Below are 13,266 nucleotides of genomic sequence, written 5' to 3'. Positions count from 1 at the left end.
ATTAACTGTATATTTTATGTTGCTGTTTTAATTAATGTTTTACCACGGTTTCCTTTTATTAAATATATAAAAATTAATTTTTGTCGTGTTTTATCAAATAAAATGTTTTTATTAGTTTAAAAGCAATTACAAAAAGATAAAAAATAAAAAAAATATAACACTAATGATAAATATTATAGATTGAAAAAATCTACGCAGTAGATTTTTCGAGTTCTGTCTTTCTCAAATATCGTTCAGGTAATTATTTTAGCCTGATATCAAATAAATTCAGCTTTCTAGAAAAATCATTATTTACTAGTTGAACATAAATCAATTTTAGAAAAAAAGTAATTAATGATTTTATATATTCTTAAGCTAATTGGTACTTTTATGCAATTTTATCTTTCTTTTTTTAATCGAATCCGAAGTCGCTGCAGAATAAAATGCGGAAAGATACAGTGTTGAAGTTTTATAAAACAACCTTCATACCGACTGGTCTTTGTGGAAGCTAAACATGAACGTTGAACCTCACGGATAGAAGCAGATTTCAAGTTGTGGGAATGCAGTTTCTTAGGCGTGTAGAAGAGACGTTGAGAAATAAGTAAATAAGACGTCAGTCAGTTAAATATATTTATCATTTAAATGAGAAAATTAGAACTTATCATGAGGAATAAATACAACATTTTTTACTGAATACAGAGTGAAAGATTATCGAAACAGACTATAGAATATACTCCTAAAGGAAGAAGACGCATAGGAAGGCCCTATCAACTCGTAAATAATATTTGGTACTATCAGTTGAATGAGATACGAAGCTTGCAACAGATCGAAAGATCTAATGCCTAAAGAAGACCTGTAGTTATAGGATAATTAATTATTATTTACGAAAAGGAATTAATATTTTTTGTAAATCATCATTACAAAGCCTTCATTTTTCACATTGATTACTGACGTCATATAAATAAAATATTTACTACTTACTTCTTTAAAATTAAAATTTAATTATTGCTGCTCTATTAAATTTAATTAATTAATAAAATTTAATTTTGTTTTTGTTTACCTTTTAAGCATTTGGAATCGGAAATGCCATATAAGTAGAATTATATAATAAATATGTACTAAAAACATACATACAAATAGTAGAGGCATAAAAAACCATTTAACCACATGACCTTCATTGTGAAGAATATATAATAAAAATAACAATTTAAAACAGGATTAACTCTTTAAAAAACCAGTTTTTTATGCATTGTTAACTAACTTAAAATCCAGTAATTAAACATGAATTATGACAGAATGTAATGCAATTACTTTTCTTTTCTTTTTTTTCTTTAATGTATATTATTGTTATTATAAACAAAAATGTAAATTTTATTAATTTATCATGGTATTCTAAAATTTACAATTTTTTAGTTAAAAAAAAAAAAAACAAATAAATAAAATATGTATGGTTTTTGTTTGCTTTTTTTAAATTTAGTTTTGTAATCTTCTTTTTTATAATTTATATCATAAGAGTAGGGTGGTTTACAACTGTATTTTCTTATTCTGTTTTCCTCAAAGGTATACGGAATGCCCTAATTAAATATTTATTTATGTCGCGACATATCTTACTAAAAACAAAACCGTATCGAATATTTGAATTGAAAAAAACTTAATAAACTGTAATCGGATTAAGAAATTTACAAAATTTTATACCTAGGTATGATGATTTAAATAGAGATCACATAAGTTCTTAGTCGAGAGTTGCAGCGTTCAAGTCCTAGTAAAGCCAGTTATTTTTACACGGATTTGAATACTAGATCGTAGATACCGGTGTTCTTTGGTGGTTGGGTTTCAATTAACCACACATCTCAGGAATGGTCGAACTGAGAATTTACAAGACTACACTTCATTTACATTCATACATATCATCCTCATTCATCCTCTGAAGAATTATCTAAACGGTAGTTACCGGAGGCTAAACAGGAAAGTTAATATGTTCTTATTAGTAACTCATATTACTTCTATTATATTTTGGAATGATGATTGATTTTAATTAAAAAATTGTATATATCTTTCGCTGCACCTCAGCCATTTCCTTAGTACATACCCAACTACCACAAAAAATACGTGTTGGAATGTTAACGTCATGATCTTTTTTATCCGAAAGTTCGAATAGTGGCCAAACTTAGTATTTTACATACGCGATAACTATTTCATATTGTACTCCCACGTGCAGACCTTGAGTTTATGCGATAAATTAAACATTTAACAGAAAAAATAACAATAAATATGTATATATTTTCATCCAGCTATTAATAACACCAAGGATTAAACAAAAATTCCCTGCAGTTTCAGGACTACCTGACATTTTTGTTTTTTATTGCTAATTATTTTAGACTTCCAACTTTTTCCAGGAAAAGCATAAATTTAATTTAAACCTTTGTAACGAAACTCCGAACACTGTAGTTGTTTGCTTTTTAATGTTTTCAAACTTTAAAATGTTTAAAAATAGTTATACGACTTGGTTCGGTGAATTATAACAAACGTTTAAATTTCAAATTAATATCATCACGCCAAACATCATAAATAGTAATTTAGAATGATGTTATTCATCAATTTTGAGTTACAAAATTTTTCTATCTGTTTTCCTTATATCAATCTGCATAAATAAGAAAAATCCACGAATAGTCAAATCGAAGAAATAGTGCTTGCTCAACTTCGGTGATATCTCTTGTAGGAAATAAGACTAAAATATTGGCAACTGTAGTTTACAAAACATGTATTATATCAACAAAAAGGTGGACTTTGAAAAGGCTCTTAAATTTGTGCTGAGGTTAATAAAAGATAAGAGAACTTAATAAAAAGGATTTTAATTCTTTTAAATAAATAATAAAGAAATTTTGAACAATTTTTATTAGTAGAAAATAAAATAAAAAATAATAAGTAGTCTGAAAAGTATTGAGCCTTTTGGGTACGAGATAGCATTAACGTATTCTGACAAAAGCCGAGTAAGTAGACATGACATCGCCAATAATCTACCATAAAGATCCATCACTAAACAGTGTTAAACCATTGAAAGAAAGTTGGCTACAAAAAGAAGCTCGACGTTTGGATCCCGTATGATTGACTCACAAAAATCTACTTGATCAAATTTCTACTGTAACGTAACCAAATCGAGCCATTTCTGAAGCGGCTTATCATGAGTGATGAAAAGCGGATAACCTTCGACAACAATTAACGAAAAATATCGTGTTCGAAGCGAACAGAAACTCCACAGTCCACACTGACACCCAGGGAGGTTATGTTGTGCGTTTAGTGGGATTGGAAGGTGCATCACGAGCTACTGCCGCCAGGCAGAATTATAGACACAGACCTCATACTGTCGACAATTAGTGCGATTGCACCTAACAATTCAAAATACGAGTAAATGGCCTGAACTGGTCAACAGAAAGGGTGTAGAATACCGCGCTGATCACGGACCGCATACATCTTTAACGACCCGTTAGAAATTGAGAGAACTTGGCTGGGAGGTTTTAATGCACCCACCGTATAGGGCGGACCTCGCAGCGTCTGACTATCATTTATTTCTATCTGTAGACCTCCCTGAATGGTGTTAAGTTAGGTCCAAAAGAAGCCTGTGAAAACCACGTGTCTGTTTTTTAACCAGAAACCACATAAATTCTATAGCGACGAGATTATGGTAAGTAATTACTCGGAGGATAAGCAATGGTTATCTACTAGCAGTTTCTCGATGCAACTCACCGGGTTGGTCTAGTGGTGAACGCGTCTTCCCAAACCAGCTGATTTGGAAGTCGAGAGTTCCAGCGTTCAAGTCCTAGTATAGTCAGTTATTTTTACATGGATTTGAATACTAGATCGTGGATACCGGCGTTCTTTGGTGGTTTGGTTTCTATTAACCACACATCTCAGGAATGGTCGAACTAAGACTGCACAAGGCTACATTCATACATATCATCCTTATTCATCTTCTGAAGTATTATCTAAAAGGTAATTACCGGAGGCTAAACAGGATAAAAAAAAGAATTTTCTCGATGCAGGCGGTTGCAACATCCGTTTGTTGTGTTCTAATTAACAACACGTCCTGGCCTAACGATCCAGAATGTCAACTTACTGGTACACTGAAAAGACGAATAAGGGACCCACCCAAGCATTATCAAAGCAGTACTAATTAAAGACTAAACACAAAATATCTGGAGACTTCTGAAATATCATTGATTCGTTCTCAACCGTAATTTTTTTTTTTTAGTTAAGTGTAATTACTTTTCTTATGCGCTTTGTTTTATTTATTTTATTTAACTCATTGTTTTGTTTGCGTTTCTTTGACAAAAATTATTACATTTCTGTTAAAAAATCGTTCTTAATTTAAAATTTCATTTTATTCTTACATCTGTTCCAATACTTAATTGTTCTTAGTATAATCTTGTTTTACTACAAAATTACGACCTAACGACCTTAAATTACGACCTTTATACTGCCTTATTATAGGCTTAAAGTTCATAAATTGAACTTTGCTATTAACTGCACCCTAACGACCATTAATGTGAGGATTATATTCAAATTAATTGTAGCTATTCCTTTAAGTAGATTCAATCCTGGGTATGGGGAACGGTAGAACAGCTGTCAAGTTACTAGTATTTTTATTACCAAAATTTGCTTGCAGCTTAATAACCTGTAATATATAAATTAATTTAAAGGTGATGAAACAAGCCTTGTAAAATAATAATTTTCTCTTAACCTCATTATTATATTATTACATACTTTGTACGTAGTAGGATGATGATTCATATGTATATTAACTATAACCATCCGTTATACTACTCGTATTTTAAATATTCCTGCGTCGTTATGCACGTATATACAGGTTAAAATGTAGAGAAATCGAATACGTCTTGATATTTATTTTTATGTACTTTCCTAGAAACCTACTCTTTACATTTTAAGAACTGAACAGGAAAGAAGAAAGTTTACCGCATTCAATTATATTTAAGTAATTGTTGTTCATAGTTTTTTTTTTAAACACATACCACATACACGCATATAATCAACGATTTGGAGAGAGAAGTCAGGAATAAAATCGAGAAAAATTGAAACATTCACATAAATTTTATTACGCGATAATTCTGCACATATCAAGTTTGATAAATAAATAAAAATAAATATATATAATAGTATATATTATATGAAAGATTTGACCTTGCTTTCAGATACATCGATTAACTCTTATTTAAAAATATATTATTATTATTATTATTATTATTATTATTATTATTATTATTATCATGTAAGTATAAAAAAAAAAAAATAAAAACGCTGTTTAGACTTACTAGACAATTTAGCTATTAAACTAAGTTGTCGCTACGCGCAGTTGTCCAGATTCGATTAGTTTATAATTATAACAATAGCAACATTTTTATAAAACAAGAACTTTTACGAATTGTAATCAATCAGCCTTTACAATTACAGCGCTTTTACTAGTATTAAGACAAAAAACTTTACCTTACATCCATCGGTAATTTTTAGAAGTAAAAGGTAAACACTATAATACGGAACAATTTCAATGAATCTTTTTTCTTATTCTGAAACTTGGCATCCAAGGCCTATGTTTATTTCATTCTATCATAGTTTTTTTTATATACTACAAAAAAGCTTCACAGCTTTCAAAAACGTGATAATTCGGTCTATTGCTAGCTGGTAATTCACAAGATTTTCTGTGATGTTGCCTTTTAGCCCATATCTAGATTTGAGGTCGGTATGTAGATTTCAATCCTCGATGATGTGTTAGACTGTGAGTGGGATCCTGAAAGAGCAGATAGGCTGTTTTAGTCCCTGGAGAAGGCAGGATGAAGTAAGCCTCGTATGCTCGGTTCTTAGCCTGGTAATGCAAGCTTGTTCACGTCGATTACACTCACCAGGTATAGGCAATCTGTCTACATTTGATTTGATCGCGTGTAGTTTTGTTTGTATGTTAATCCAAGACTGTTGTTGCTAGAGCATTCATCGCATCTTCTGGTCTTATAGTAACCTCTTCGACCCGCAAGTCGTTTGCAGCTATCTTAGCGGCATCATCTACTTCCTTATCGCCTTGAATGTCTACGTGGTCAAAGGTCCAGATGAAAGTGAGCGAAGAGCCTCAATGTCTTAGTTTGTGGCACAAATCAATGATCTTCTCCAGTAACGGATCTGTTGTAGTTTTGTCTTCTAAGGCGGTTAATAGAGTCAATGAATGTGTATAGATGATAAATCTTTCAATACTACGGGTTTCGCAGTAGCGCAAGGCATTCAACACAGCATACATTTCAGCAGTGTATACGACCGCTTCCATTGGAAGTATCCATGTATGGCGAATCCCGGTAAGCACAATGGCGATTGAGAGATCCGACACATACTCATCAAGAACTGATAAGAACAGAACCCTCAGATCTATTGGGCAGCATGATTTCTTAGTGTCATACGTGATGTCCCGATGATAGTTGATAGTTTTCATCATCATCATCTAAGTAGGAGTTTCGCAGAGTTTGTACGGGACCACATTAGGCATTCTACTATTGTGATGTTGAACTAATTTAATGGGACGGGAAATGGTTTTTTTTTTTAATATAAATAAATTTCCAAAATAGCCTTTTAAGAAATATATTAACAAAAGTATTTTGAATAAACTTAAAAAAATTTAAATTATTACTTAAAAAATTTTAGTACAAAAATTACGGAAAATTTTAAGTACAGTTTTTTTTAAGATAGCTAATCATGAATCAGACTTCAAATTACCAACTAAGAATGGTGAATTCAACATGGTTAAACCTAATAAAGAAAATCGAGGAAATATTTAAGAATAAAATCTGTAGATATTCACTGTAGTTATCAGAAATCTTATGTTCAACTTCCGAAATTCGAAATTACAGATTTAATACGACCGACAAAACAGCAACAGTTTGAAAAATTTTCAAAAAAATATATTAAAAATGTATTTTTGTTTTTTCTAAATTAATTAGATTTCATATTTATAATGTAAAATTCTTGTTATCGTTAAATGTAGGCCTAATATTTATAAATAATAGCTATTTAAAAAAAATAAATTTATTTTAATTATAAACCAGTTATCAATGAAAAGTCTAGTAAGACTTTCCAGAACAAACATTATTATTATTTTATTATAGTTATTATTATTATTACTGTTCTTCCAACTATTAATTCATTTTTAACAAATTTGTAATCTAACTTCTATTTACGCTGCTAAGTTAATGTATTTATTTATCTCGTATTTTGGCGGTTTTTTGGCGTATCTTTTTTTTTCAATTTTTATAAAGTTAGTTTTTCCACCATTTTGGGGTCTTGCGCTTGATTTACAAAATCTGTATTTGTATATTCTATGCATTTTAGTAAATCTTACATTAATGCGTTTCAACCTACTTCATAGCTTACATCGTTAATGCGTAATAACTATTACAAGACTTACTAGTAATTTTGAGGTTAACCCGACGCAGCCATTCGTGTATTTTTACTTCCTTGTACGAAGTAAAGGAAGTATTGTGATCGCGAAAAATTTCGGTTTTCAGATTTCAACGGAAATATCCATCCCTGAATCCATTTTTACTAGTTTCGGCGTGACGTCTGTACGTACGTATGTATCTCGCATAACTCAAAAACTATTAGCCGTAGGATGTTGAAATTTTTGATTTAGGATTGATGTAACAGACAGTTGGGCGCCTTCCCTTTTGATTGCAGTCGACTAGTCCAAAAGTTTCCTAAAAAGCTTAAACCAAAACATTTGGATTTTGGACTTTTTCTTAACTCCAGTAATAAGCCCACATTGAGAGCTTTTCAACTGTATATCATAAGTGGTACTTATTTTCATTGGTTCCAGAGTTATAGCCAAATAAAATTTAATTAATGAAATATTTGGATCTTACAAGGGAAAGGCACATCGAATCAGACTTCATCTCCTCTTTTTAACTTTTTTTTTTTATATCGATTTATCAATAATTATTAACCTATTATTGTAAAATAATAATAATAATATTTTGATAACTAACAACAATAAAAAAAAGAATATGAAAAAATATCAGAAATTAATAATGAAATAAAATTGTATGTACTTTTCATTTTACATAAAAAGTGTGTATAAGTAATTTAATAGGCGTACAAGGAAATTATGTGGTGTCCAAATCAGATTTTTTGTAATCCTTTTACGATGTTTAATCCGAATTCAAAATTAAAATGGGAGCCAAAAAGTGTTCACGCACATACATATTGAATTCAACAACGAACTGTTTGATCATTGAAAATAAATTTTTATATCTCCTGCAAAAAAGAAGACTGATTACAATTTGTGCCTGTATTATAGAAAAAATGGAATGTTTTTACATAGCATGTATTATTCATTTGAAATGAAGAGATATGCTTAAATAGATACCTGCTGATCTCGCATGCAAGCGTCATTTAAAAAATTATTTTATGTTAGATATGTAAATCAGTATTACAGTATCAAATATTATTTTCTTGTGAGATTTTTCCCACAAGGTAATATTGGAATAAAGTGTTTAATATGTTAGCTAATAAAACAAGATATGATGGAACTAATAATTATTGACCTATAAATAATTGAAACATTAACAAGATAAGCCTAACCATTTTTAAGTTTAGTAAGTATGTTCACAGTATGGTAAACATACATAAATATATATATATATATAAATTATAAAGAATTTTGGTATATCAATATGCATGCCAGTTATTGCTGAGCTACCTCAATCTACTACTGAGGTAAAAATTTTGTTCTTAAAAAGCTCAAAACATCAACTAAGTGATATAGGAAATCTAATCAAATGTTTTGTTGCTTTTTTATGAGACTTAAAATTATATTGTTAGAAGGTCAAAGCAAGAATTTTTTATTCTTTTTCCTAAGATTTATTTTTCAAGTTTTTGCTCTATAAAAATCTTAAATGACTCCCTGAATTTTTCTACAGGATGATTTTATTCTTTCCTCGTGAGCTTAGAAGATAATATGAATATTTTTTTATGGCTGTAGAAGTCTCATTGATTACGGCTGTGGAATTAAAAAAAGTTTTCAGTTCCTTTATTTTAGATCAAAATTTAATTTAAATATTAGAATTATCTTGGTCACATTTATTTATGTTTTTTTTATTAGGAGTAACTAATAATATCAGGAGTAACAACTTACTGTTGTTACCCCTGATATTAATTTTACAGAAACATCAGTTATCTGATATAACAATTTTAAATGTAACACAGAGTGTTTTTAATTATAATGTTATAATATTTATTGTAATCTGTACTTGTTGCAAACATTTTTGTGAAAATTGTGATAATTTTTATTCTGTTAACCAATTATTCTAAATTATTACTAATAATGTGACATTCTTTAGGTATTAGTTCAATTAAATTGTAATTTTAACATATTTTAATAACCATACATGCCATGTAACTTAATAGTACACTTTTTCAAAATCCTGGCTTATATACATTAAAAAATTACCTGACATTTTTATTAACCACTGTTATTTAGCATAATTTTATTTCGCATTTATTATTAATTTACCTGATGCACATAATTTCTTCTTTTTTTCAGGAGAATCATGCAACTCAGAATTTGGGGAAGCATTATGCACCCCAATAACACAATGCAAATTACTTCCTAGAATAAAACTTATGGGTAAGGTACCAGAGATGTGTGGCTTTGACAGCAGTGGACCGATTGTATGTTGTCCACGATATAGTCATAATTTACAAATACAGAAAACAAATTACCAGGAACCAAGAGAACCACAAATAGGAAGACCAGATATCAATTTTGATCATAATATACAAAGCGACTGGCCTGTAGACAACGACCATGATTTAAACTATTACAATTATGATAAAACTGAAGTAAATAAACCAAAACATAATAATAAAAAATTAAAACAACAATTACAGAGTTGGGATAAAAATGATGAATTCACGGTACCATCTACATCTTCATGGACAAATACGGGTAGAAGAAAATCAACTCATGATAAATCATTTGATATTCCCGAGGTTTCAACATCACGATTTCCAAATTTTAATGATAAAAATTTTAAACCTCAAAGACCTTCTTATGAGGTGAATAATGGTTTTAAACCAGGTGTATCTAAGCCCAGTTCATTTTCATCCAGCACTAATCGCCCACAGTACGGGAGTGGAAATAATAAAAGGCCATCAAATACTAATGAGCCGCATGAAAACCCTTACAATAAACCTTCAAACAATAATCCAGGTCCTGTAAATAATGAAAGATTAAATAGTTCAGGATCAAGACCAAATTATGAATCAAATAAATGGAATTCTGATGAAAATAATAAACAGGTCTGGGGGAGTACAAAAGTGAGAACTACAACATCAAGATATGAACATACATCACAGAATAGCTGGAATAAGCAGAAACGCATGAGTCAGATTAGTAAGTAATAACATGTATTTTTTATTATTACATCTTAAAATAATATAGTATTAAAAAATAAACAGCTAATTGTTTTATGAATCTTTTGATTCTTTTTATCATCATCACAATAAATAACAATACTCCAAATAAATTTACACTGGAGAACCAACCAGTAACTTAAATAAAATTTTTAGAATATGTGAAGGCATGTAGAAATAAAAACATCTAAAGTAGCTCTACATCTTATAAAAAATAAACTCACCATAAATAATTTGAAGATTTTACAGGTAAATAACAATATTAATAAAATGCAGTTAAATATTAGAAAAGTATTAAAGATTTTAAATTTAAAACTAAAATCAAGTTAATGAATCTTTCATGAAGAATATAAAAAATAAATTTTATTTATATAAGTAGAGAAGGATCAGAGAGCTCATCAACTAAATTGAAGAATTTGACAGGTAGATTTTGTAAAACAAAAAATTTAATTTTAATTTCATAAAACGCATGTAATTTTTAGAAATTAAGAATTGTTTGTGAAAACTCATGACAGAAATACTGCTGAAAATACATTGTTCATTGAAAAATTAAAAACAGATCAATAAGATAAGAACATATTTTATTTTAAAATATAATCGCCTAAATGGATTTACTAATTCAGATAATATATTATTTTTAAAAAACCTTACAGTGGTCAAAACAAAATGTTTAGTAAAGCTTATAAATTTAATTGATATTTAAAAACGGATGCAACCCTTAGAATAAAAGTGAATAATTTACACGAGGGTAAATTCTATGTACATCAATCTATCATATAGTGTATAGAAAAATACTGTACTCAAAGTTACCTGTACGTAACTGTTAAAGTAATCCCGTCATTTAACTAGTACAATGTCCATGGCCACTGGTTTGTGTTGTGTCAATTTTTCCATGGATGAGCATGTGTTTAGACTTATTTCATGCAGAAAACTTTCAAACATGAAAAATTTCAATTGAAATTTTCCCGTCTGCAGTTTCCAACAAACCAACAGCATCATGTTGATACATTTGAGACTAGTAAAATACAGAATGAAAAGAATTCAAACTGACCATAACTGTTAACAGAGGTTCTTGAGGATATGAAAGCAAATTTATCTCGCCTACAAAATTATTCTTAACCTAACCACCCACAACATTATCTTTACAGATGGATTGTCAATAGATTCCCTGTAAGTACTTAGGGGTACAAAGAAGTTAAAAGTAAAATGTAAATAAATAATTAATTAATGAATAATTTATGGCAAAGCAAAGTATTTAAACTTTTGTTTAAAAATTTAAGCAATCAGTCCACAAAAAATGTTAACAGGACCATTATTGGTTTCAATCTTTTGTTGATGAAAATGAGATTCAGGTGCTAGATTGTTTTTTTTTAATGATGAAGCTTGTTTCACTAAGGTGGCTATCTGGATACTTAAAATAGCCAAATATGAAACAGTAAAAATCCACCACATTTAACACCCACTGCATCATTATATAAATATATTAAAAACATTTATGTTTATATAAAATGCCTCATCATCTTGTAAAAAGTTCTTATTTTTTCCTTTTTTATAAAACTGTAGATGATGAAGTTTATTGTGACTTAATCTCACTGTTTATTTCATTGTTAGAAGAAAATAAATAAAAATATTGATTTCATTATCATGGTGTTGATTGCCACACTACTAATGAAATAATAATCATATAGTAACAATTTTTTTATCATCACTTGATCTGAAAATTGCTTGTGGCTATTATAGTCTTAAGATCTTATTCTCAGACATTTTTCCAGTGGTGGTAAATGAAAAGGATTGTTTTTCAAAACAATGCTTGTACACTTGATGCCCTGAAAATCTACAAAAAACAAATTTAAAATATTACAAAAAATTGCTATAAATGTCATGAACTGGGTTAACCTTAAGGTTACCCACTTAAGGGTACTTAGGCACTTGTCCCTAAGTAAAGGCAATTGCCTTCAATGCATATTGTGAGATATGCTTGTCTTGCATCTGTTATAATTTATGTTTTGAAAAAAGATTTCAAAACAAACATTCAAGTCCTTGAAATTTTCTGTAGAAATTTGTACATATATAATATGGCAATACATTAATCTTACCATATACTTTATTAAGGAGTAGATTTTTTTTAATTTACATTACCTTACTTAACTTCATTTTATAATTTTAATTATTGAAAATTTATTAACTTTTTTATCAATTATAATTTATTAAATAACTGTTCACAACTTAATTAACTTTCAGAATGTGAAGAATATAATAAAATTGTATCTGATAAAGTACGTCCGCTACCACTGTTACCTCTAACGTCTATAGACTCTGTTCCTTCACAAAGCTGTAATGTCAGACCTGTTGAACTGATTGTAGGAGGAACTGATACAGATATTGGAGAATTCCCTCATATGGTAAGTCATGAAATACACATTATACTTTTTTAATTTTAACTTAAAACATATTTATCCTTGTATAATGTTATAAGTATCAAAGGATTTGTTTGTAAATGTTATTAACATTAGGTAACAGATGTTTCAAGTTGATTAATAAAGACAGCTGTTCATTTAATTATCAAATTCAAATTTGATTGTTTTCTTTCATATTGTATGTAATTAGTGGCAAAAAGTATTGAATTTATTTCGTGATGTTTTATTTAAATTGTTGAGTTTTTTAGTTAAAATTGGCATTTGGTTTGTGTTATTGTTCTACTATTTGCCTTTCATTTTCTGTCTTTACTAAATTTGTCTCAGTAAAATGACTTACAATTTGGCAGAAAGGAGTGAACTAATTTTTACATACGGAAAACAAAATAAATTTGCTAGAAAAACTGCCCTA

The 13,266-nt window shown here is 29.1% G+C and overlaps 1 protein-coding gene across 1 annotated transcript in view; it reads left to right on the top strand.

The window, feature by feature from the left end:
- LOC142325474 (uncharacterized) overlaps positions 1 to 13,266 on the top strand; it is an 89,521-nt gene that overhangs the window by 50,871 nt on the left and 25,384 nt on the right. Inside the window, exons 2-3 of the mRNA XM_075367284.1 lie at positions 9,569 to 10,420; positions 12,682 to 12,842. Coding sequence (XP_075223399.1) covers positions 9,569 to 10,420; positions 12,682 to 12,842 — 1,013 coding nt within the window. The remainder of the gene's footprint in view (positions 1 to 9,568; positions 10,421 to 12,681; positions 12,843 to 13,266) is intronic.

This window comes from Lycorma delicatula, chromosome 5 (genome assembly GCF_047948215.1).
Source record: "Lycorma delicatula isolate Av1 chromosome 5, ASM4794821v1, whole genome shotgun sequence".
Lineage (NCBI taxonomy): Eukaryota > Metazoa > Arthropoda > Insecta > Hemiptera > Fulgoridae > Lycorma > Lycorma delicatula.
This window is presented reverse-complemented; position numbering and strand designations above follow the sequence as displayed.